This window comes from Apteryx mantelli, chromosome 12 (assembly GCF_036417845.1).
Source record: "Apteryx mantelli isolate bAptMan1 chromosome 12, bAptMan1.hap1, whole genome shotgun sequence".
In the NCBI taxonomy this organism is placed as follows: Eukaryota; Metazoa; Chordata; class Aves; order Apterygiformes; family Apterygidae; genus Apteryx; species Apteryx mantelli.
In genome coordinates this window covers 17,495,528-17,516,090 of record NC_089989.1, presented here as the reverse complement: position 1 = coordinate 17,516,090, position 20,563 = coordinate 17,495,528, and the positions used below count along the sequence as shown (strand labels likewise).

General features: G+C 71.1%; 3 protein-coding genes across 3 annotated transcripts; all 3 read right to left on the bottom strand.

Annotated features, from left to right (window-relative positions):
* Positions 1–1,610: 1,610 nt before the first annotated feature.
* Positions 1,611–10,018, bottom strand: QARS1 (glutaminyl-tRNA synthetase 1). The gene is made up of 24 exons (XM_067303393.1): positions 9,866–10,018; positions 9,258–9,405; positions 9,016–9,125; positions 8,679–8,754; positions 8,216–8,280; positions 7,904–7,957; positions 7,406–7,463; positions 6,440–6,511; positions 6,150–6,235; positions 5,813–5,899; positions 5,455–5,554; positions 5,181–5,259; positions 4,968–5,076; positions 4,753–4,883; positions 4,503–4,595; positions 4,147–4,284; positions 3,986–4,073; positions 3,762–3,905; positions 3,587–3,691; positions 3,356–3,448; positions 2,878–3,005; positions 2,319–2,385; positions 1,941–2,066; positions 1,611–1,861 (listed from the first exon to the last, which is right to left on the bottom strand). Exons 1-24 carry the CDS (start codon positions 10,004–10,006, stop codon positions 1,811–1,813), a joined length of 2,349 nt encoding a protein of 782 aa, XP_067159494.1. The 5' UTR covers positions 10,007–10,018; the 3' UTR covers positions 1,611–1,810.
* A 940-nt stretch (positions 10,019–10,958) lies between these two features.
* LOC136993218 (epidermal differentiation-specific protein-like) lies at positions 10,959–12,488 on the bottom strand. The gene has a single exon (XM_067303655.1). It carries the CDS (start codon positions 12,486–12,488, stop codon positions 10,959–10,961), a length of 1,530 nt encoding a protein of 509 aa, XP_067159756.1.
* Positions 12,489–13,422: 934 nt separating this feature from the next.
* SLC6A8 (solute carrier family 6 member 8) lies at positions 13,423–20,189 on the bottom strand. The gene is made up of 14 exons (XM_067303392.1): positions 20,108–20,189; positions 19,564–19,788; positions 18,787–18,918; positions 17,154–17,415; positions 16,936–17,068; positions 16,538–16,672; positions 16,353–16,456; positions 16,145–16,269; positions 15,958–16,070; positions 15,750–15,887; positions 15,162–15,264; positions 14,990–15,090; positions 13,954–14,124; positions 13,423–13,855 (listed from the first exon to the last, which is right to left on the bottom strand). The coding sequence occupies exons 1-14, from the start codon at positions 20,187–20,189 to the stop codon at positions 13,724–13,726; spliced, it is 1,956 nt and encodes a 651-aa protein (XP_067159493.1). The 3' UTR covers positions 13,423–13,723.
* Between the last annotated feature and the right edge of the window lie 374 nt (positions 20,190–20,563).

Here is a 20,563-nt window from a genome sequence, read left to right as displayed (position 1 = left end):
TGAGCCTGGGGCCGGGGACATGCATGGCCCTGTGGGGCTGGGCCTGGGGACACCTGTGACCCTGTGGGGCTGGGCCTGGGGGACGTGAGTAACCCCATAGGGCTGGGGGCAGGCATGGCCCCATGTATTTCCAGCCCCGTGGGGCCAGGGCCAGGCCACACATGGTCCCGTAGGGCTGGGGACACCCGTGGGGCTGAACACCCTCAAGGGACAGGACCAGGGACACCAGCAGCCCCACAGGGCGTGGGGTCAGGGACCCGCCGGGCCCCTCGGGGGGCTGTGCCCCATGAGGATTGCCCACATGCTGCTGGTGGGGGCAGGCCAGCACGGGGCCAGGCCCAGCCCGCGGCCGTGGGGCTGGGACACCGGCACCGCTCTGGGGTGGGCTGGCGCCTGCAGGTGCCCCTGCCCCCTGGGTCCCCAGCCCCAGGCTAATAGAGCAGCCCCGCTAACGAAGGCTCTCCGGCACGGCCCCGGGTGCCTGCGTGGCCCCTGCTGTGGTGGCCCCCGCTCCCCCCAGGGACGAGGGTTCCGGCTTGGCGAGGACAGAGCCAGCCCCAGCTGGCAGCTTGGCCCCAAGCGGGGACTGCCAGGACTTCTGGTGCCCCCAAGGCCGTTGCCGGGACGAGCACCTGCCTCGCTGGCCCCCCTGGGCGCAGACCCCAATGCCGAATGTGGATGGGGGCGAGGTGCAGCCCCAGCACTGGGCTGGGGGGTGAGGTGCCGACCCCGATCCGCCAGCTCCCCGGTGGAGGGCGCAGGGGCCTCCCGACCATTACAGGCCCCGGGCTGGGCTGTGCCACCATCCCAGCGCTCCCAGTGCCCGGAGCTGGGTTACGGCGGGGGGCAGGGGCACGGCCCCGCGGCTGGGGCGAAGGGTCCCCGCACCCGGGGCCGGGGACCGGGCTGCTTTAACGTGCCCATGTGCTCGGCGCAGCTGCCCGCTCCCCGCTGCCACTTAAGGTGGCCCGTGGGGCAAGGCAGAGCCTCCCACCCGCTCGCGGCAGGGCTGGGGCCCCCGGCGCCCGGCCCGCAGGGTGGGGGGCCATGCCGGGAGCCTGGACGCACCTGCCGTGGCCCCCGGACCGGGGCTGGGCAGGGCCACCCTGCTCGAGTCCACCTTAACAGGGGCCGGAGCGCGGGTGCTGTTTGTACACAGTGCGCACACCATCCCGCCAGCGGCACTGCGCCCTGCCGCTGCCTGCGCCCTGCCGCTGCCTGCGCCCTGCCTGCTGTCCGGCCCTGCGCCCACCTCAGCCCAGCCCTGGCCCCCCCCCGCCGTCCTGTGGGGACCCTGCTCTGTCCTGCCCTGGGGCAGCCCTGCCCCAGCCCACCCCTCCTGCGATGGGGGGAGCAGATCTGCCCCCTCTGAGCCCCAGAGCCCAGGAGCTGCTGCGGCAGGGCCAGGCCCTGGAGAAGGGGCCACCCTCCCCAGGGTGGACAGAGGTATGGCCCTCCCCACGGTGCACCAGCCCCACAAGGGGGGGGCAGGAAGGGCCCCAAACTCAGGGCAGGCCCAGACCCCCTCCCACGTTTCCATTGCTCCCAGGGCTGGCTGAGCCCCAGGCCGCGGTGGGGACCAGCACTCAGTGACAGTCCAGAGACGGGGGCTCTGATGCTCCAGTTTATTGAGGTGATGCTGTCCCATACGCTGCACGGCCTGGCGGGGTCGTGCTAAGGCAGCTGTGGCTCTCGCAGTGCGCGTGGACGGGGCCCTGCCCAGCTCCATGGGGGAGCCCCACGCTGGGGGGCATCCCCACAGCTGCGGACCGCAGGGGAGCCGCAAGCAGCAGTGGTGGCGGCGGGTTCCTCACGCCTTTCCGGGGTCCTCCTTCAGCGTTACCGTCCGGTTGAACACCAGCTGGGGAGAGGGAGAGCTCTGAGCCCCGCGGCCCCACGACGCCCGAGGGGAGCACAGCCACCCCCTCTCCCAGGCTCACCTTCCTCTCGGTGCTGTCGGGATCCATGGAGAAGTAGCCCAGCCGCTCGAACTGGAACTTGCTGAAGGGCCGGGCGGACAACACGGATCTGTCAACTAGGGCATTGTCGACTACGCGCAGGGAGTCCTGCAAAGGGGAGAGGGACGGGAACAGACAACAGCTCAATCGGCGCCTGCGATCCCCCTCGTTTCTCCGTGGTCCTGCTCCCCCCAGCCCGCGGCACTGTGCTCATCCCGCCCCTCTCCCTGGGGCTGCTAGGGACGAGCCAGGGCCACACGAAGGGAGCAGCAGGGTTTGCCCTGCGGCAGGTGCCTCTGGTTTCGGTGCAGCAGGTTCCCAGCTTCCCCCAGCATTTTGGCCCCTTCTGCCACTACTCACAGGATTGAGGTCACTCAGAAATCCACCTGGGACCTCTGCTGGGTCCTCGGGATTTTTGTGCAAGAACCTGCAAAGAGAGAGGGGCTGTCAGCCAAAGTCCCCAAGCGAGGGGCAGCGGGGCAGTGCTGTCCCCTCCGCAGCCGTGGGGCACCCGCTCTCAGAGCCCCCCAGGGGCATCGCCCCCGCCAAGCAGCTGGGTGCACCTCTGCTGCCAGTCGGATGTGGCTTCTCCCAGGCACCACCCAAAGACCTGCAGCGCCGCCCAGGAGCTGCGTGTCCCTTCCCCAGGGGGGACGCTGAGCCCCGGCACGATGCGAGGCAGGGGAGGGCCGTGGGATGCAGCCAAGGTGCCGGGACGGCTGGGGGGAGCGCAGAGCCACCGGCGGCAGAAAGCTGCTGAACACGCAGCTCCAGTTTCAGCTGCCAACAAGAGCCAGGCACTGCCTCAGCAGAGCCTGCTGGCACACGGCCACGCTGCCAGGCCAGGCTGCGGCAAAAGCAACTGCTCCAGCACCGCCGACCCTGCGCCCGAGCCTCTGCAGGCAGCCCAGGTACTCACAGCCGCTCGTAGAGCCGCACTTCACACACCAGCGGCTCTGACACCCAGTGGATGAAGGCTTTGGGCTTGTCCGCCACGTCCGACTTGGTGCAGGTCACCTCCAGCTCGATCACACGCCCGCTGGCGTTCTGGGAGGGGTGAGACGAGTTGTCAGGCAAGAGCCCCGTCGCCGCAGAGCAGCCCTGGGGCAGCACCACCAGCCCTGCAGCTCAGGGGCCAGGCCAGGCTGGGGGCTACCCTGCTCCGCACAGCCCCTGCTCCCGGCCACGCCACGGACAGGGCCGGCAGGGAGCGGCTGGACAGGCAGCCTGTGTCCCCACCGCGCCTCCTCTCCACGGAGAGCCTCTGAAGGTGCCCACGGGCACCCAGCCCGGCCCCAGACACCATTGCTGTCCTTCCCCGGAGGGGCACAGCCATGCCCTGACTCCCCACAGCCCCTGTGGCCAGCCTCACAGCGCCGGTGTCCAGAGCTACCCACCTTGATGATGTTCTGGACGGCAATGACGTAGCCAGCGTGTCGCAGCCCCACCGGCTGCCCGGGGGCCAGGCGCTTGTAGCCCTTGTCCATCTCCTGCGAGACAGTTCACCACTGCAAGAGGGTTCCCAGTGCAGGCCCTGCTCCCCCGGTGTGTCCCTCCATCCCCAAAACGGTGTCCCAGGAGCGAGGGCAGTACAGCCTGGTGTGTGCAGAAGTCTGTGCCCGGCTCACCTCCCTGAAGTCCGTCTCCTCGATGTAGATGGTGTGCTGAAAGGGCACTTTGTGGAAGCCCCTGGTCTCGTCAGCTGGGAAGTTGGGCACAAGGACGTCAAGAGCCTGGGGAGAAGGCGGGATGAGTGCCGGCCCTGGGAACCCCCACCCGCACCCCAGCCTGCGGCAGTCTCACCTTCGGGGCAGGGAAGTTGGTGATGGTGACCTTGAGAGGCTCCAGGACAGCCAGGGCACGGGGGGCCTGCTCGTTCAGCACCTCCCGCACGCAGGCCTCCAGCAGGTGCGGCTCCATCGTCGTCTGGGCCACCGTCACACCGACCTGCGGGAGAGAGAGGCATCACTGCACCAGCTGAGGGACACAGCCATCTACCCTGTCCCACATTGCCCCACAGCACCTACCCGGGCACAGAAGTTGTTGATGGCCTCGGGGGGGAAGCCTCGCCGGCGCAGGGCCGTCAGCGTGAAGAGCCGCGGGTCATCCCAGTCCCTGAAAAAACGATGTTGTGACAGCTGAGCACGCATGGAGTGAGACCCGCCCCGGCTGCTGGCCCCAGTCCTACCTGACGGCACCGGTCTCCACCAGCCGGATGATCTTCCTCTTGGAGACAACAGTGTAGAGGAGGTTCAGGCGCCCGTACTCCCACTGCACGGGGCAGTAGACGTCCAGCGCGTTGCAAAGCCAGAAGTAGGAGGACCGTCTGCAAGGCAGGCACAGACCCAGCCCAGCTGAGCTTCATGCCTGTCCACAGCCCCATGGACACGCTGTCCCCCTGCTCAATCAGCCGGGCCTGGCCTGGCCCCCACTGCTCCTTGGCATTTCAGCCCCCGCCAGGCAGCAGCCAGCTGTTCCTTGTGTAAAGCTGCCTTGCCCGACCGGGTCCGGGTCGCCTCTGGCCAGGCCGCAGGTGGTGCTCACCTGGCCTGGAACTCCTTGGTGCAGAGAGAGTGCGTGATGTGCTCGATGGAGTCGCACAGGCAGTGCGTGTAGTCGTACGTGGGGTAGATGCACCTGGAAGGCAGGCGCTGTCAGCCCCAGGGCAGCACGGGCCCCACTCGCAGAGCCCGGCACTGGGGCAGCCTCCCTGCTGGCCCCCGAGACCTCCTGGGCCGCAGAGACACAAGCCTGTCCTTGCCACATGCGCTGGGACACCGCAGGCCCACCCTACCACTTGTCCCCGGTGCGGTGGTGCGGAGTGAATTTGACGCGGTAAGCAACGGGGTCCATCTTCCCATCCTCCATCACCAGCTTCATCCGCAGCGTGGCCTCCCCCTCCCCGAATTTCCCCTTCCGCATGTCCTGTGGAGGGGGAGAGGCCGTCAGCTGGGCTACAGCCCCAGGACCCCGATGGAGACGCAGTGACTGTGCTGGGCCAGGCAGTACCTTGAAGAGCAGAAGCGACTCCTCCACAGGCCTGTCCCGCCACGGAGAGGGTGGTGGGTTGTGGCCCTTGATCTCCTCCACCTTCTGATGGCAGACGTAGGCCTGGCCCCTGCAGGGGGGAGATGCGGGCACCAGATGTGAGCAGCACGGCCCCTCGGTGAGGGGGAGTCCGGGCTGCTGCTCCGGGCATCCCCACTGTCCCAGGACACTCACCTGCGGATGAGCTCCAGGGCCCAGGTGTAGAGCTGGTCAAAGTAATCTGACGCGTGGGTCACTGCGAAGGGCTGGTAGCCTGCGGGGATGGGGAGCCATGAGCGACCAGAGCTAGCTCCATCCTGCGCTAGGCCCCCTGCTCCATGGCCCCAGCCCCTCAGGGAGGCAGCTGGGGCAGAGAGAGCGGGCCGGGGCTGCCCCCAGCTCCCAGCAGCAGGACCTGCACGCAGAGGTGCCTGCGGCAGCAGCCTGGCCCTCCCCAGCCCAGCCATACCGAGCCACTCCACCATGTCCCGGATAGCCGTGAAGTACTTCTCCTCCTCCTTCTCGGGGTTGGTGTCGTCGTAGCGCAGGAAGCACACGCCACCGTTGGCCTGGGGACGCAGGCACGGTCAACACACGCTCCCCGAGGGGCCGCGCAGCCAGGCCAGCAGCTCTGCTCTGCAGGGCCCCTGGGGCCGAGCAGGCCTGGCCTCCCCACAGCTCCGCTAGCCCCTGGTTCACCCGGGACACCGAGCGCAGCAGGAAGGACAGGGCAGTCTGCGTGCAGAGCAGGGACCGCGTGCCTGGCCCCAGCGAGGGCAGCAGCCCCGGGGCTGGGGGAGCTGCCAGCAGGGCTTGGCGTCTCTCACCTTGGCGTAGCCGAAGTTGAAGTTGATGGCCTTGGCGTGGCCGATGTGCAGGATCCCGTTGGGCTCAGGCGGGAACCGCGTCCGCACCTGCACGGGGGAAAAGGGGGCACATCTGTCCTTCGGCAGGAGACTCTGTCCCTCCCTGCAAGGGGGGCACTGACATGAGCCCCCTGAGGTCTGACAGAGCCCCCTGGGCCAGGCGGGTGCCACCTCTGGCTGCCCCCCACGTGGGCTGTGTCTCCTCAGCCACCCCGCTCACTGGGCCACGGCCTGGTACAACAGGCCAGCATCAACAGCACCCTCAAAGGGAACCCCTGGGCTCGGGGCCTGACCTCACCTGCCCGCCTGTGACTGCCAGGTGCTGCTTCAGAAGAGCCATGGTGTTGGGCGTCACCACGTAGCCCTCTGTCTTGTAGTTCTCTCCTGGAAGGGTGCAGGACGGTCAGTGTGGGTGCAGGGATCCCTTCTTGGGATGCAGCAGGGCTCCAGCACCCCTCTGGGTCGGGATAGCCCATAGGGAAAGATGTGGGGCCGGGACAGCCTCGCACAGAACACAAAGCTGGGGCCAGGCCACTCGGTCCCACATGTGACTCCTACCAGGTCGCGGCAATACGTCCACACACTCACCCGGCTTGTGGAATTTGAGGGCTTCTCCCCGGAGCTGCTCCAGCAGTGACCGCGTCTCCGTGCCCGCCTCGCCTGCAGAAAGAGGACGGGGGTTGAGCAGCGGCTGGTGCCACCACAGCCCTCTCCACCTGCCCAGGGAGTGACGGGCACAAAACCCACTCGCACTGCTGCTCCCACACCTCGCGGGGGCTCAGCCCTGCCTGGCATCCTGCCCTCCGTTCCTGCCCACTGGGGCCCACAAGTGGGGCAGGATGGGTGCTGGATGCCAGCTGAGTCCCACCAGCAAAGGAGCAGCAGCGAGCCCTGGGCAGGCAACCCCCCACAGGGTCCTCACAGGGCGGGTGGCGGTGGCCACGCACAGGCAGGGCTGCTCAGCGCTGCGGGAGCTGCCCGGGCCCGGTGAGTATGCCCAACGCTGAGGCATTAAGCGCACCTCGCTTTTCACCAGAAAAGGACAAGGTGTGTGAGAGCGGTGCTGTCTTGCGGAACACAGGGGACTCCCAGTGCTGCAGGGAGCAAACACGTGTGCTGACTGTCCCCGGCAGCTGTGACAGCGAGGGCAGGGCTAGAATTAGACGATGTCTCTGCACCAGCATGAGCAGCGAGGGGAATTTTCTGGGAGTGCAGGGCACAGCCGGCACCAGCTGGCAGCCAGGATCCTGGCACCAGATCACAAAAACCGCCCCTGTGCCTCCAGGAGGGGACAGCACGTGCTGCCCGCTGTCCCCAGGACACCAAGGACGAGGCCAGCAGAGGACGAGGGTCCCTGCACAGGGTGGTGGGAGGCCTCCAGGCAAGCAGGAGGTGCCTGGGGTGACCCTGCGCTCAGGAGGCACCAGCCAGGGCTACGAGGGCACCAAGGGCAGAGGCTGCCCTGGACCCCAGAGCTGCGCGCTCACGCAGAGCGTGGCCCGAAGCAACGTGGAAGCATTCAGCAGCCGCCAGCAGGACGGCAGAGCCCCTTACCGTTCTCCACCATGGCCACCTTCTGCTTCTCCGCCTGGGCCGGCCGGGCCTTCGCAGTCTGCGGGGATCAGCACAGCACGACTGAGCATCCCGACCACTGGGCTCTGTCCCCCGACCCTGGCCCAGCCCATGCTGTCCCCAAACCTCCCCACACTCCCTGTGCCCAGGACAGTGGCAGGGCCTAGGGCGGTGCAGTGAGCTGTGGGACTGCAGCAGGCTCCTTGTGCTGCCCATGACCCGTAGAGAGAAGGGGCACCTGAGGAACAGGAGACAACTTGAGCAGGGTCTGGAGCCAGCCCAGCACTGCCAGGCTCCTGCTCACAGTGAGTTTCGGGGCTCCATGCCCAGCCCAGAGCCCAACCAGATGGTCCTGAGGGTAGTCAGGGGTGTAGCAGAGTGGTTGGGGGTGTAGAGCAGGCGTTTGGGAGCAGCAGGGCCCGCCTGGACACACAGCAGGAAAATCCCATCCCCAGGTCCCAGCCGTCCCCTCTGCATCACCTTTGGTTTCTTTTCCAGGTCAGCTTCTGTCTTGGGGCCCAGCAAATGCAGCACCTGAGGGAGCAGGAAAGGGGCCTGATACGGGCGCAGAAGGTGGGAGAGGCTCCCAGCTCTCCCGAGACCTGGAGCGGCCCTGTTCAGCTGTGAGCCCGGCCCTGGCCCATGCCCACCGGGGCAGGTTGCCCCCAGCGCCCTCCTCAGGGCCAGCACAGCGTGGGCCAGGCCAGTGGGTCCCACAGGCTCTGCGCTGGCCACAGCACCGACAGGAACACGAGCCCCAGGGAGCGCCCGATCCGCTGCCCTCACACCCACCTGCAGGTCCACTTCGTTCTTGATGGTCTTGCCGTCCGCCCACCGGAGCCGGCTCCGCGCCTCCCCTGCGGGCACAGCGGCATCGTGGGCGAGGGGCACGACCCAGCCCCAGGGACTTCAGCCAGGCCCTCCCTCAGCGCCTCGTGGACCAGAAGCCCCTGTCCTGACCCAGGACGCCATGGCCGGTGGCTGGGAGCAGTCCGTGTCTCAGGGATGCCCCCAGGGTCCCTGGCGCAGGGCACTGGCATTCCTGGCCTGGCCCATGCGGGCACCGTGGTGGGATGTCTCCACCAAGCAGGGTGTGCTGTGCCAGGCACGGCCCCTGCAGCGGTGAGGGCAGCACGTGGCGCAGGGCTGGCTCTCGGGGCAGGATCCAGGGGAAGAGGAGCCATCTGCAGAGTCGGGTCCGGGAACCTGCCGGCTGCCGGCGACGCGGGGGGCTGTCGCGGTGCCCAGCACTCACCCATCAGCAGCCCCATGTTGAAGTGGTAGCGCTCTGCCAACAGCTCCGCTCTGTGCTTGCTGATCACAGCCTCCACCTGGGGAGCAGGATGGAGACGCGGGGATGAGCGAGGTGGCCTGGCCCCGTGCCAGGCGCTCCTCGCGGCAGGGCACTCCTTGCAGGACAGCCCCACGAGGGATATAGGCAACCTGAACGGGGGTGTCTGCGAAGGGCCCGAGGTCCTAGAGACTGGGAACGGCCCCTTTCCGCCCCGCCAGCCTCCCCGGTGCCGCCTGGCCCTGATGGCTTGGAGCACCGCCGGCAGCCCCACGCGACAGGCGCTGCCCTGGCCACTCACCGCCTCCTCGATCTGCTCGGGGGTGACGCACACCCCCACGCCACAGGCCTGCTCGAAGTCTGCCGCATCAAGGGGCTCCAAGGGGTGGCTCTTCAGGTAGTCCAAGGCAGCTAGGGACAGAGCACGCGTGAGGAGCGGGGCCCCCTCGCTGCCCCCCGCGGCAGGAGGCTGCCTGGCCCCGGGAGGAGAGACCCGCGCGGCAGCGGGCGGCTCCCGGAGGAAGGGCACGGGTGGCGCCGTACCACTGAGCTGCAGGTCGGTGAGGATCTCCTTGCGGGCGATGTAGCCGACGAGGAAGCTGAGGTGCCGCTGGTCCTTGAGCCGCGAGGCCGCGTTGTAGAGCAGCGTCCCGGTGGCCTTGTCGAGGGCTGGGCCCAGCGAGTGCTGCGCCTGGAGCGTGGGGCGGCAGCGGCGTCGGGCCGGGCCCGGGCTGAGCCCCGCGGCGGGACGGTGGCTGCCACCAGGGCGGCTGCCCGGGGACAGTGGGACCCGACCCGGCAGGGGGGAGGGGTCACAGGGCAGGGGTTGAGGGCAGCAGGAGCCCAGGGGTCAGGGGCAGGGTTTGAGGGGGAGCACAGGGGTGAGGGGTCAGGTGTCAGAGGGCAGGGGTCGGAGGGGTGCAGGGGCCAGAGGTCAGGGGGAGCACAGGGGCGAGAGGGCGGGGGTTGGGGGAAGCACAGGGATCAGAGGTCGGAAGAACGCAGAGGTCAGAGATCAGAGGTCAGGTATCAGGGGGCGCTGGGGTCAGAGGTCAGGGAGAGCGCGGGGGTCAGGGGTCAGAGGTCGGGGAGCGCGGAGGCGCCGGGGGAGGAGGGCGTGGGCGGGCCCGGCCGGGCGGGGCGCGGCGCACCTGCAGCACGGCCTGGCGGAGCAGCGCGCTGAGCGCCCCGTTGCGCAGCGTCTCGCGCGCTTTGCCCTCGCTGAGGCCGATGGCGGTGAAGAGCCCCAGCGCCTCCGCTTCCTCCGCTGCTGTCGCTGCCGCCGCCGCCATGCTGCCGCTGCCGCCGCCGCCACCTCCCGGCCGGGGGGCGGTACCATGCTCGGCCAATCGGGGCGGGGCGGGCGGGACCCCGGAGAAAGTATCACCAATCAGCGGCGCGCAGCTCCCAACTCAGCCAATAGAAAGGCGAGATCGCGAACGGCCTCCGCGAATAGGCGCGCGGGGGGCGGGGCCAAGCGTGCGGCTGGTTGCATCATTTAAAGGGCCCGGCGGAGCTGGGGGACACGTGGTGGGGCCGGGGCGGGGCCGCGGCTCTGGGGCGGGGCCGCGGCTCTGGGGCGGGGCCTCGGGGCGAGGGGCGGGGCCGGGCCCTGGTGGGGCGGGGCCGTCCCGGGCTCCCCGCCCCTCCCCCTGCCTGCCTGACCACAGTCCCCCCGCCCCGGCCCGTGTCCATCCCCCTGTGTCCCCTCGGGCCCTGTTTCTGCCCCCAACCGTGTCTGTTTCCGTGTCCCCCCTGTGTCTCATATCCCCCCCCGCATCCCCCCCATGTCCCACATCCCACCCCATGTCCCTCTCCCATGGCCCCCATGTCCCATCTCCCCCCCCATATCCCCACTGGGCCCTATGTCCCTCCCCCGTGTCCCATATCCCCCCCCCATGTCCCTCCCCCTGTGTCCCCACCAGCCCCATGTCAACCCCCATGTCCTCTCCAGCCCCACGTCCCCCCCAGCCCTGCTGTTTCCACCCCGGCCTCCCCAGCAACAGCCCCTGCTTGGGGACCTGTGGGCCTGGGCGAGGGGACGCTCCCGCTCGGACGTCCCCCTCAGCTGGGTGCCGGGCAGCCCCCAGCGCCCCATCCCACCCCACCACCAGCAGGCAGGGGGGCTGCCAAAGCCATTTATTGGAGCCACCGTGAGCAGCCGCGGGTGCCAGCAGTGAGGACGCAGGGCCCGGCACGTCCAGGGGGCAGGGCAGGGGGCTCGGTCCCCGGTGGGCACCCACGCTACTCCGTGGCGGGCGCCTGCAGCGTCCCTGTGGCCTCTTCTGTCCCCGTGGCGGGCGCCTGCTGGGTGCCTTTGGCCTCCTTGTGCCCCACAGCGGGCGTCCGCTGGGCACCCTTGGCCTCCTTGTGCCCCACACCAGGCGTCTGCTGGCTCCCCTCAGCCTCCTTGTGCCCCACAGAGGGTGTCCGCTGGGCACCCTCGGCCTCCTTGTGCCCCACAGCAGGTGTCCGCTGGGCGCCCTCGGCCTCCTTGTGCCCCACAGCAGGCGCCTGCCGGCTCCCCTCGGCCTCCCGGTCCCCCGCGGCAGACACCCATGTTGTCCCGTCGGCCTCCCGGTCTCCCGCCGTGGGCGCCCATGTTGTCCCCTCGGCCTCCCGGTCCCCCGCGGCAGACGCCCATGTTGTTCCGTCGGCCTCCCGGTCCCCCGCCGTGGGTGCCCATGTTGTCCCGTCGGCCTCCCGGTCCCCCGTGGCAGATGCCCATGTCGTCCCCTCGGCCTCCTGGTCCCCCGCGGCAGGCGCCTGCTGGGTGCCCGGGGCCGGCAGGGGCTTCACGCTGTAGCGGGCGCAGATGTTGGTGCCCGAGATGCTGCGGTACTCGCCCAGCTCGGTGCGGACGCTCTCGTTCTGGGTGATGGTGAGGAGCACGGGGACGGAGAGCGTCACCTCCTTGCGCAGCACGTGGACGGTGAGGGCGGCGCGGGGGGGGATGGCGGCGGGCAGCTGCACCGCCACCCGCTCCCGGCGCGTGCTGCTCTCGCTGCGCCCCTTCTGCACCGTGAAGACGTTGGCGGCCTCCACGGCCAGCGTGAAGGAGAGCCCGGCCTTGAGGCTGGTGGCGTTGCTGAAGCGGAAGCTCTGCCAGAGCGTCGTGCTGTACTCCCGGGCGCTGCTGGCCGCCAGCGCCTGCTCCCGCGCCGTCTCGTTCACCCCCACGATCTCGTCCACCAGCACCTCCCGCTCCGCCTCCACCCGCCGCTGCTCCCACAGCAGCCGCGCCGACACCAGCGGCTTCCCGGGCCGCAGCGGGCGCAGGTGCGACAGCCGCCCCTGCAAGCCCAGCTGGGGCTCGTAGCGGGCCAGGCGCTCGCCGGGCCAGGCCAGGCAGTGGCGGCCGCCGCCGCCGGGGTGCTGGTAGAGCAGCCAGACGCCCCGCTGCACCTCGTGCGAGCCCACGCGGTCGTTGAAGTAGCCGTAGGCCAGGTTGGTCTCCTCCGTCACCACCTTGCGGGCGCCCTGGAAGTGGGGCTGCTCGTAGAGGGTGATCTGCGGCTCCGCCAGGTCGTGGTGCACCAGGCGCAGGGCCGAGAAGCTGCGGGGCCTCCCCACCGCCGCGTACTCGCCCTCCTCGAAGACGTGCGCCTCCCCCTCGTACTTGGGGCCCGTGTAGGCGATCCAGGGCTGCCCCACCACCTTCAGCGAGGCGATGCAGTCGCCGAAGTCCAGCTCGTGCAGGTCGGGCACGTCGCAGCTGAACTCCCGCCTCAGCCCCTCGAAGTCGGCGCGCTCGTACACCGTGATGCGGTTCATGGCGCCGGCGCGCGCGCGCTCGCTCGCCCGCCCAGCGGCCCCCTCCGCGCCACCTCCCCGGCGCTCTTATCTGGCCGCGATGGCGGTGCCGGCGCTCACCCCCGCGCGCGAGTGCTGCCCGCCCGCCGGTGGGCTGGGACGCCGGGCGGCCCCGAGGACCAGCCCTGCCGGAAAGTCCTGCCGCGCCCCAGGCACGCGGCGCTCCAGCCCTAACGAGTCACCGCCAATTAGCGCTTCCGCCCTGCCTGCACTAATTAGGGCGCGCGCCGCTGGGGCAAGACGGGCTGGCTCGCCCCAGTGGGGTGAGAGGGGACGGCGGGGGGGCTCGCCCCGGGCACGGGGTCCTCTGGCTCCACCAGGTGCATGGCACGGCCCCACGGCAAGGCACGGCCCCACGGCAAGGCACAGCCCCACGGCACGGCACGGTCGAGCCCCCTGACGTGGCCCGGCGCAGCCCCACACGCGGGCCACGCACGGCCCCCCCCCCCCACTCCGGCACAGTGTGTTGCAACGCAGCCCCGTGATGCAGCATGACGAACACGCTGTGATATGGTGTGGTGCAACGCGGCCCCCCCGCCCCAGCACCATGTCCTCATCCTGCTCCGACACCTCATTCCCACGTCCCCAGCTGGGGGGCAGGGAGCCGAGCCCGGCGTGTGGCCGTGGGTGCCGTGCAGGCAGCGGCCCTGCTGCTCCCGCCAGCCCCTTCCCAGCCCCGATCCCCCCGGGCCCGCTGCCGTGGTCCATCCATCCCACGGGCGAGGAACGGTGTGTCCGGGACACCCCCCGGTCCCGAGCCGCCGCGGCACCCTGCTCCAGCTCCCGCCACCCAGCTGTGTGCCCCCCCGAACATCTGGCCAGGGCAGGTGGGCGCCGCTCCGCATGCGGCACGCCAGCCCCCATCCGCCCCCCCGTCCCGCAGCGCCCAGGGGTGTGCCAGGGTCTCCCAATTTATTGCCAGATGTCGGGGCGGTCGGGGTTACACCAGACGAACGCTACGGGAAGCGGTTAGTGAGCGAGGCGCTGCCCGGCCGCCGCAGGGCGCAGACGGACGGACGAGCGGGCGGGCGGGCGGACAGAGGCCGGGGCAGGGCTGTGCTGCTGGCTGCCCCGCGCCGGGGCGCTCGCCCGGGTGCCCGCGCGCCCCACGGCGAGCCGGCGGGCAGCGGCGGTGGGAGGCGGTGCTGGCATTATTGCTATGGCGGGCGGGAGCGGCGCGACCCCCCCGGCGGCGCTCAGATCACAGTCTCAAAGAGCGTCGTCTTCTCCTTGGGCGGCTCCGGGGCCAGGAGCTTGGCTTCGGCCTCGGGCGTCAGGTACTCCAGGTGGTGGTGGCCCCAGATCGGCGTGGTCAGGAGCTGCCAGCGCTGCAGGGACGTGGAGGGGGCGTCAGCGCCTGCCGGCTGCCCCCGGGGACGGGCACAGGCAGGGGGACGGGGAGGGCGCGCGCCGCGGCCGGGCTCACCTCGCGCAGGGAGCCTTTGCAGCGCAGGAGCTTGTAGAGGACGGTGCAGGGGATGCAGAGCATGGAGGAGAGCGCCAGCACCCAGCCAATGGCGTCGCCCCACCACGGGTACACGTACGTCTTGTTGTACGTCAGCGGCTTGTAGTTCACCACGTGGAACACGAAGATGCCCTGCGCCGGCAGCAGCGGTGAGCACCCGCCGCCCTGCGCCATGCCGCTCCCCAGGCCCCAAACACATGTGGTTCCTTGGGCCCCAAACATGCGTGTGGCTCCCCTAGACCCAACACATGTGGCTCCCCAGGATCCCAGCACACGTGTGTCTCCCCATAACCCTGACATGCATGTGGCTCCTGCAGGTCCCAACACCCTGGAGCCCCAACATGTGTGTGGCTCATGTAGACCCCAAAACATGTCGCTCCCCAAGCCCCAAACACACGGGTGGCTCCCCTAGGCCTGGACGTGTTGCTCCCCCAGGCCCCTAACACATGTCCAACGTGTGGCTCCCCTGGGCCCCTGACACATGCGTGGCTCCTGCAGAGTCCCAACACACGTGTGACACCCTGGGGTCCCAACACACGTGTGGCTCCCATGGACCCCAACTTATGTGGTTCTCCAGGGTCCCACCATGCATGTGGCTCCCCATGACTCCAACATGCACGTGCCTCCCTGGGGTCCCAACACACATGCGAGTCCCTGGGGTACCAATGTGTGTGTGGCCCCCCACAGCCCTGACACGTGTCAGGTGTCCTCCCTGGTGTCCTGACACGCATGTGGCTCCCCAGGGTCCCCACATGCATGTGGCTCCCCACGGCCCCTGACACACACGTGGCTCCTCCAGGGTCCCAAAACACATCCCCCCTAGTCCCGACACACGGCTCCCCGCAGCCGCAGCACGCGTGGCTCCCCGTGACGCCCCGTGCCATGGCCTGCCATGCCCCAAGCAGCCGCCGGGGGGAGCCCGCTGCCCACGGAGCCACGGCGGCGGCCGGCGCGCACACGCGCGCACACGCGTGCAGCCGCGGGGGGCCCCGCTCACCACGCAGACCAGCGGCGTCACCACGGCCCAGCACCACTTCATGAAGGGCAGGGGCCGGTAGCCGATCATGCGGGCCACGTCGTCCATGAAGCGGTCGGCGCCTGCGGGCAGAGGGGCGTCAGCCGGGCCCCGCGGGGCGCCCGTGTCCCCCCCCCGGCGGCGGTGGCCTCACCGTAGACCCAGGCGATGACAACGCACTCCCAGAAGGCCTGCCACAGCAGCGTGATCCCGCTGGCCGAGTAGTTGTCGAAGAGCTGGAACACGTACATGCCGCCCTGCCGGACGGCGCCGCGCGTCGGCGGGGCTGGTACCGTGCCCCACGTGGCACGGGCGACCCATGGGACGTGAGTGACCCACGTGGCATGGGCACCTCATGCAACACGGGTGACCCACAAAGCATGGGTGACCCACCTGGCATGGGCGACCCGTGCGGCATGGGTGACCCACCTGGCATGGGCGACCCGTGCGGCATGGGTGACCCATGCAGCACTGGTGACCCAAATGGCATGGGCGACCCATGCGGTGTTGGCAACCCATGCGGCACAGGTGACCTGCAAAGCCTGGGTGACTCACATGGCATGGGTGACCCACACGGCACAGGCACGCCACGAAGCATGGGCAACCCGCATGGCCCTGGCAGCCCACGGACACCCCATGTCAGCCACATCACAGCAGCCTTGGGGAGCTCCCGCCCCATGCAGGGGATGCAAGAGGGGACAGCACAGGGCCAGCCGGGCGGTGTCCCCGGCGCGTCCCTAACCTGTGTCACCATGGAGAGGTCGATGAGGCAGCACACAAGGCAGCAGAGCGCGGCGGTGAGCTCCCGGCGCAGTGAGCCGGCCCCCGGCTGGGGGAAGAGGTCCAGGATGCCCGTGATGAAGCCCTCCACGCCGACGAACTGCAGCAGAGAGCGGGGCTCAGCGGGGACGTGTGCCACCACGGCCCCGGCCCCCTCCCCGCCACCCTACCTGGCTGTCAAGTCCCAGCACGAGGAGCATGAAGAAGAAGAGCGTGGCCCAGAGAGGGGACAAGGGCATCAGCGTCACGGCTTTGGGGTAGGCGATGAAGGCCAGCCCCGGGCCTGTGGGGAGAGTGGGGTCAGCGGTGCCGGCAGGGGCCCCTGTGCAGTCCGGCGCCTTGCCAGCCGTCACTCACCAGACTCGGCCACCTTGGAGATATCCACGCCTTGCTCCGAGGCCATGAAGCCCAGCACGGAAAAGACGACGAAGCCGGCGAAGAAGCTGGTGGAGCTGTTGATCACGGCCAGGATGTAAGCGTCCCTGTGGGCAGGAGCGAGTCAGCGGGGCGCCGGGAATACTGGGACCAGCAGGACGGAGGCTGGCGCAGAGTGGCGGGGCCCTACCTGTAGCAGTTATTGTGGAAGCGGTTGTAGCTGCCCAGCGCGGTCAGGGCGCCCAGCCCGATGGCGTAGGAGAAGAAGATCTGGGTGCCGGCATCGATCCAGACCTGGGGCGCAAGGGAGGGTGTTGAGGAGGGTGCTGGGGCTGGCATGGCAGGTGCAGCGCCCACGTCCCCTCCTGCCCTCACCTGCGCCTCGGCCAGCTTGGACCAGTCGGGTTTCAGGTAGTAGACGATGCCGCCCAGTGCCCCGGGCAGCGTCACCCCATGGACCAGCAGCAGGATGAGGACCACATAAGGGAAGAGCGCCGTGAAGTAGACGATCTGCGGAGGGGTGGGCGCCGCTAAGACTCCTGGGGCTTAGGAGCTGACGTCCCAGCAGGGCCACAGCTTGTGGATGGCCAGGGCTGCTGGTGGTGCCTCCTCGGCAAACATGGGGCTGGAGGTCCTGCACCCGCCGCGGTGGCTGGGAGCACTGCTGGGGCTCCCGCGCTGGCAGTCCCGACGTGCCCGAGGCAGGATTCCCGGGCACGCTACCAATGCCGGGCACGCCATGGGCGAGGAGAGACGCGTCTCCCCCACGTTACCTTCCCGGTGGACTTGACGCCCTTCCAGATGCAAAAGTAGACGACAACCCAGGTGGTGACCAAGCAGAGGATCATCTGCCAGTTCATCTCTCCCGGCTCGCTGAGGTCCCCTGAGAGCCGCAGCACTTTGTTCCTGGCGGGGGGCAGAGCAGGGCGGTGCTGAGTGCCGGGCAGCCCCCATGGCCCCCGGTGCGGCCCCCACGTGGCCCCACACTCACTCCCAGAACTCAATGACAGGCGAGCGCTTGCTGGCCAGGTCGGCGCAGCTGATGTTGAAGGCGCTGGCGTTGGCGCTGGCGTTGTGGCACAGCTCCAGGTGGAAGAGCTCGGCGCACTGCTCTGTGTTCCACGCGTGGCCACACGTGGCCCAGGGCAGCGTGTCCGTCAGCGAGTGCACCAGATAGAAGAGCCCCCACACCAGGATCATGACGTAGTAGGAGTTGCAGAAGAAGACAATCACCATGGAGGCCAAGCCCAGACCTGGGGCGCAGGGAGAGCAGAGCTTGGAGCATGGCCCAGCTCACCCGCAGCGAGCCAGCAGCCCGTGGCAGGACGTGGGGAGCTGCTGGGTACAGGCAGGACGCGGGGAGCCGGCAGCCTGAGGCAGGATGTGGGGAGCCGGCGGGGAGGAGGTGGGACGTGTAGAGCTGATGGGGACGGGGTGGGACGCGGGGAGCCGGTGAGGACAGGCGGGATGTGGGGAGCCAGCGGGGATGGGGCAGGACGTGGGGGTCTGTGGGAAAGGACGACATAGGGCTCTCCGCAGGTGCTGGGATGTGAACGGGCAGGACGCGGGGAGCCGGCAGGGCACGGAGAGGGCACAGGCAACGTGGACCGCCGGCAGTCGGGGCAAGGCATGCAGGCAAGGCGCCGGCAGGGCACAGCGGCGCGCGGGGAGCTGCTGGGCAGGGGCGGAGGCAGGAGCCAGCGGGGCGTGGGCAAGGTGCAGGGAGCTGGGAGGGTGTGGGCAGAGTGCGCCAGCCCTGGGCAGAGTGCAGGGAGACGCGGGCAGGGTACAGAGAGCCCCGAGCAGGGTGCAGGCAGCCCCAGGCAGGGAGCCAGCAGCCATGGACAGGGTGCTGCCAGCACCGTGCCGGGAGCAGGGAGCCCCAGCCAGGGAGCTGGTAGCCGTGGACAGGGCGCTGCCAGCCCCGGGCTGGGTGCAGGCAGCCCCAGGCAGGGTGCACGGTGCTGCCAGCACTAGACACGGTACAAGGAGCCCCAAGCAGGGTACAGGGTGCTTCCAACCCCGGGCAGGGTGCTGCCAGCCCCAATCAGGGTGCAGCGAGCCCTGGGCAGGGTGCAGGGAGGCCCAGCAGGGTGCACGGTGCTGCCAACCCCAGGCAGGGTGCTGCCAGCCCAAAGAGAGTGCAGCGAGCTACCAACCCCGGGCAGGGTGCAGGGAGCCCCAGGCAGGGTGCTGGTAGCTGTGGGCAGGGTGCTGCCAGTCCTGAGCAGGGTGCGCAGTGCTGCCAGCCCCAGGTAGGGTGCGGGGTGCTGCCAGCCCTGGGCACGGGGCAGGGAGCCCCGGGCAGGGAGCTGGTAGCTGTGGGCAAGGTGCTGCCAGCCGCGGGCAGGGAGCAGGGAGCCGGGAGCCCCAGGCAGGGTGCACGGCGCTGCCAGCCCCGGGCAGGGAGCCCCAGGCAGGGTGCACGGCGCTGCCAGCCCCGGGCAGGGAGCCAGCAGCCGTGGGCAGGGTGCCGGGAGCCCCAGACAGGGTGCAGCCAGCCGCGGGCAGGGAGTCAGCTGCCGCGGGCAGGGCGCAGGGAGCCCCGGGCAGGACGCAGGGCGCCTCCGCCCCGGCGGGGCGCGGGAGCCGGCGGCGGGGCGCGGCGGCGGGGCCGGCGTTACCCTTGAAGAGGGGGGCGATGTTCCAGGCGGCGATGCCGCCCTGCTTCATGAACTGCCCCAGGGCCACCTCCAGGAAGAAGACGGGGATGCCGCCCACGAAGACGATGAGCAGGTAGGGGATGAGGAAGACGCCTGCGGGGAGCGGGACGCGCTGAGCGGCCGCCGCGGCTGCCGGCCGGGCCCCCCCGCGCCGCCCCGCCGGGCGGCAGCGAATGGCGAGCGCGCCTCCGCGCACTCCCCCTCCGCCGCGCCGCCGATGTAGGTCACCGCGGGCAGGTGGTGGGGGGCGCGCGGCGGCATCGCGCCCCGGGGGTGGCCCCGGGCCCCCTAGGGTGGCTCCGGGCCCCCTGGCGCGGCCCCGGGCCCAGCCGGGCAGGGCGGCCCCGTGCGACGCGGGGCGGCCCCCGGTGGCGCCGGACCTGGACGGGTGCCATGGGGCAGGATGGAGGGTGGCCCCGTAGGGCGGGGCAGCCCCCCGTGCCACGGGGCACACCGTGGGGCGCCCCTCCGCGCCGTGGGGCACACCGTGGGGTGCCCCTCCGCGCCGCGGGGCAGCCCCCCATGCCGTGGGGCACACCGTGGGGTGCCCCTCCGCGCCGCGGGGCGGCCCCCCATGCCGTGGGGCACACCGTGGGGTGCCCCTCCGCACCGTGGGGCACACCGTGGGGCGCCCCTCCGCGCCGCGGGGCGGCCCCCGTGCCGGCCGCGGGGTGCCCCCGCATGCTGTGGGGCACCCGCGGGCGCGCCGTGGGGCAGGCGGCAGCCCCCGGGGCTCACCTCCGCCGTTCTTGTAGCACAGGTAGGGGAAGCGCCAGACGTTGCCCAGCCCCACGGCGAAGCCCACGCACGACATGATGAAGTCCATCTGCCGGGTCCAGGTCTCCCGCTCGGGGGCCGGCGCCTTGGGGGCGCCCGGCGGCCCCACGAGCGGCGCCGTCACGGCCCGCTCCTCGCCCGCCGCGGGGGGCTCGGCGCCCTCCGCCTCCCCGCGGCCGCGGCCCTCTGCCGAGACAGGCGCCCCGCGCCGCCGTCACCCACGCGCGCGGGGGCCGCGGCCGCCCGCGGCGCCCCCCGCGGCGGGGCATGGGTAGGGGGTCGCGCGTGGGGGGTCGTGACGTCAGAAGGCAGGTTCGGGGCGTGACGTCACAATGCAGAGCGGTGACTCACCCCGCGGCGCGGCGCCCACGTGCCGGCGGCGGCGCGAGGGGGGGGTCGCGAGCGCGCCGCGGTCGCGCGCGGCCGTGGGCGCCCCCGGCGCGGCCCCCCCGGCTCCCCGCGCGCCGCGGCCGGCGCGGCCCCGGCGCCCCCCCGCCGCGCTTACCGGAGCCCGCCTGGGCGGGGGCGTCGCGGCGCGGGGCGGCGGGCGGCTGCTCGGCGGCCGTGTCGGCGGGGACGGGGGGCATGGCGCGGCGCGCCGGGCCGGGCCGGCGGCGGCCGGGGCGGGGGCGGCTCCGGGCCGGCGCTCAGAAGCAATCCACGAAGCACTTGAAGGTGAGTCGGAAGAACCTCATTGAGGGCGGCGGGCCGGGCCGGGCCGGGCCGGGCCGGGGGGCGGCTCAGAGCCGGGCTGCGGGGCCGGCGCCGCGCGGCCGCTCCGGGGCTCTCTGCGCCGCGGCACCGGGCGGCGGCGGAGGCAGCGCCGGGCCGCGCCGCCCCCCGCGCTCCATTGGCCGCGCCGCCCGCCCGCGGCTTGCCGGGACTTGCAGTCCCGCCGCGCCGGCCCCGGCGCCGGCCCCGCGGCGCGCCCGGGCCCCCGGGGCAGAGGGCGCACCGGGCA

Bases quoted from the DNA above. Each gene is read 5' to 3' on its own strand.
- QARS1 (XM_067303393.1), bottom strand. From the start codon at position 10,006: ATGGCGGCGGCGGCAGCGACAGCAGCGGAGGAAGCGGAGGCGCTGGGG. The intron at 7,958-8,215 runs GTGGGTGTGAGG...CTGCTCCCTCAG, and splicing joins AGAACGAAGTGGACCTGCAG to GTGCTGCATTTGCTGGGCCC. The intron at 4,074-4,146 runs GTAGGACTGGGG...TCGTTTTTTCAG, and splicing joins GTGGAGACCGGTGCCGTCAG to GGACTGGGATGACCCGCGGC.
- LOC136993218 (XM_067303655.1), bottom strand. From the start codon at position 12,488: ATGAACCGCATCACGGTGTACGAGCGCGCCGACTTCGAGGGGCTGAGG.
- SLC6A8 (XM_067303392.1), bottom strand. From the start codon at position 20,189: ATGCCCCCCGTCCCCGCCGACACGGCCGCCGAGCAGCCGCCCGCCGCC. The intron at 18,919-19,563 runs GTGAGCCCCGGG...CGCTCCCCGCAG, and splicing joins GTGCTACAAGAACGGCGGAG to GCGTCTTCCTCATCCCCTAC. The intron at 14,125-14,989 runs GTGAGCGGGGCC...CTGCCGGCGCAG, and splicing joins TGACGCCGCTGGTCTGCGTG to GGCATCTTCGTGTTCCACGT.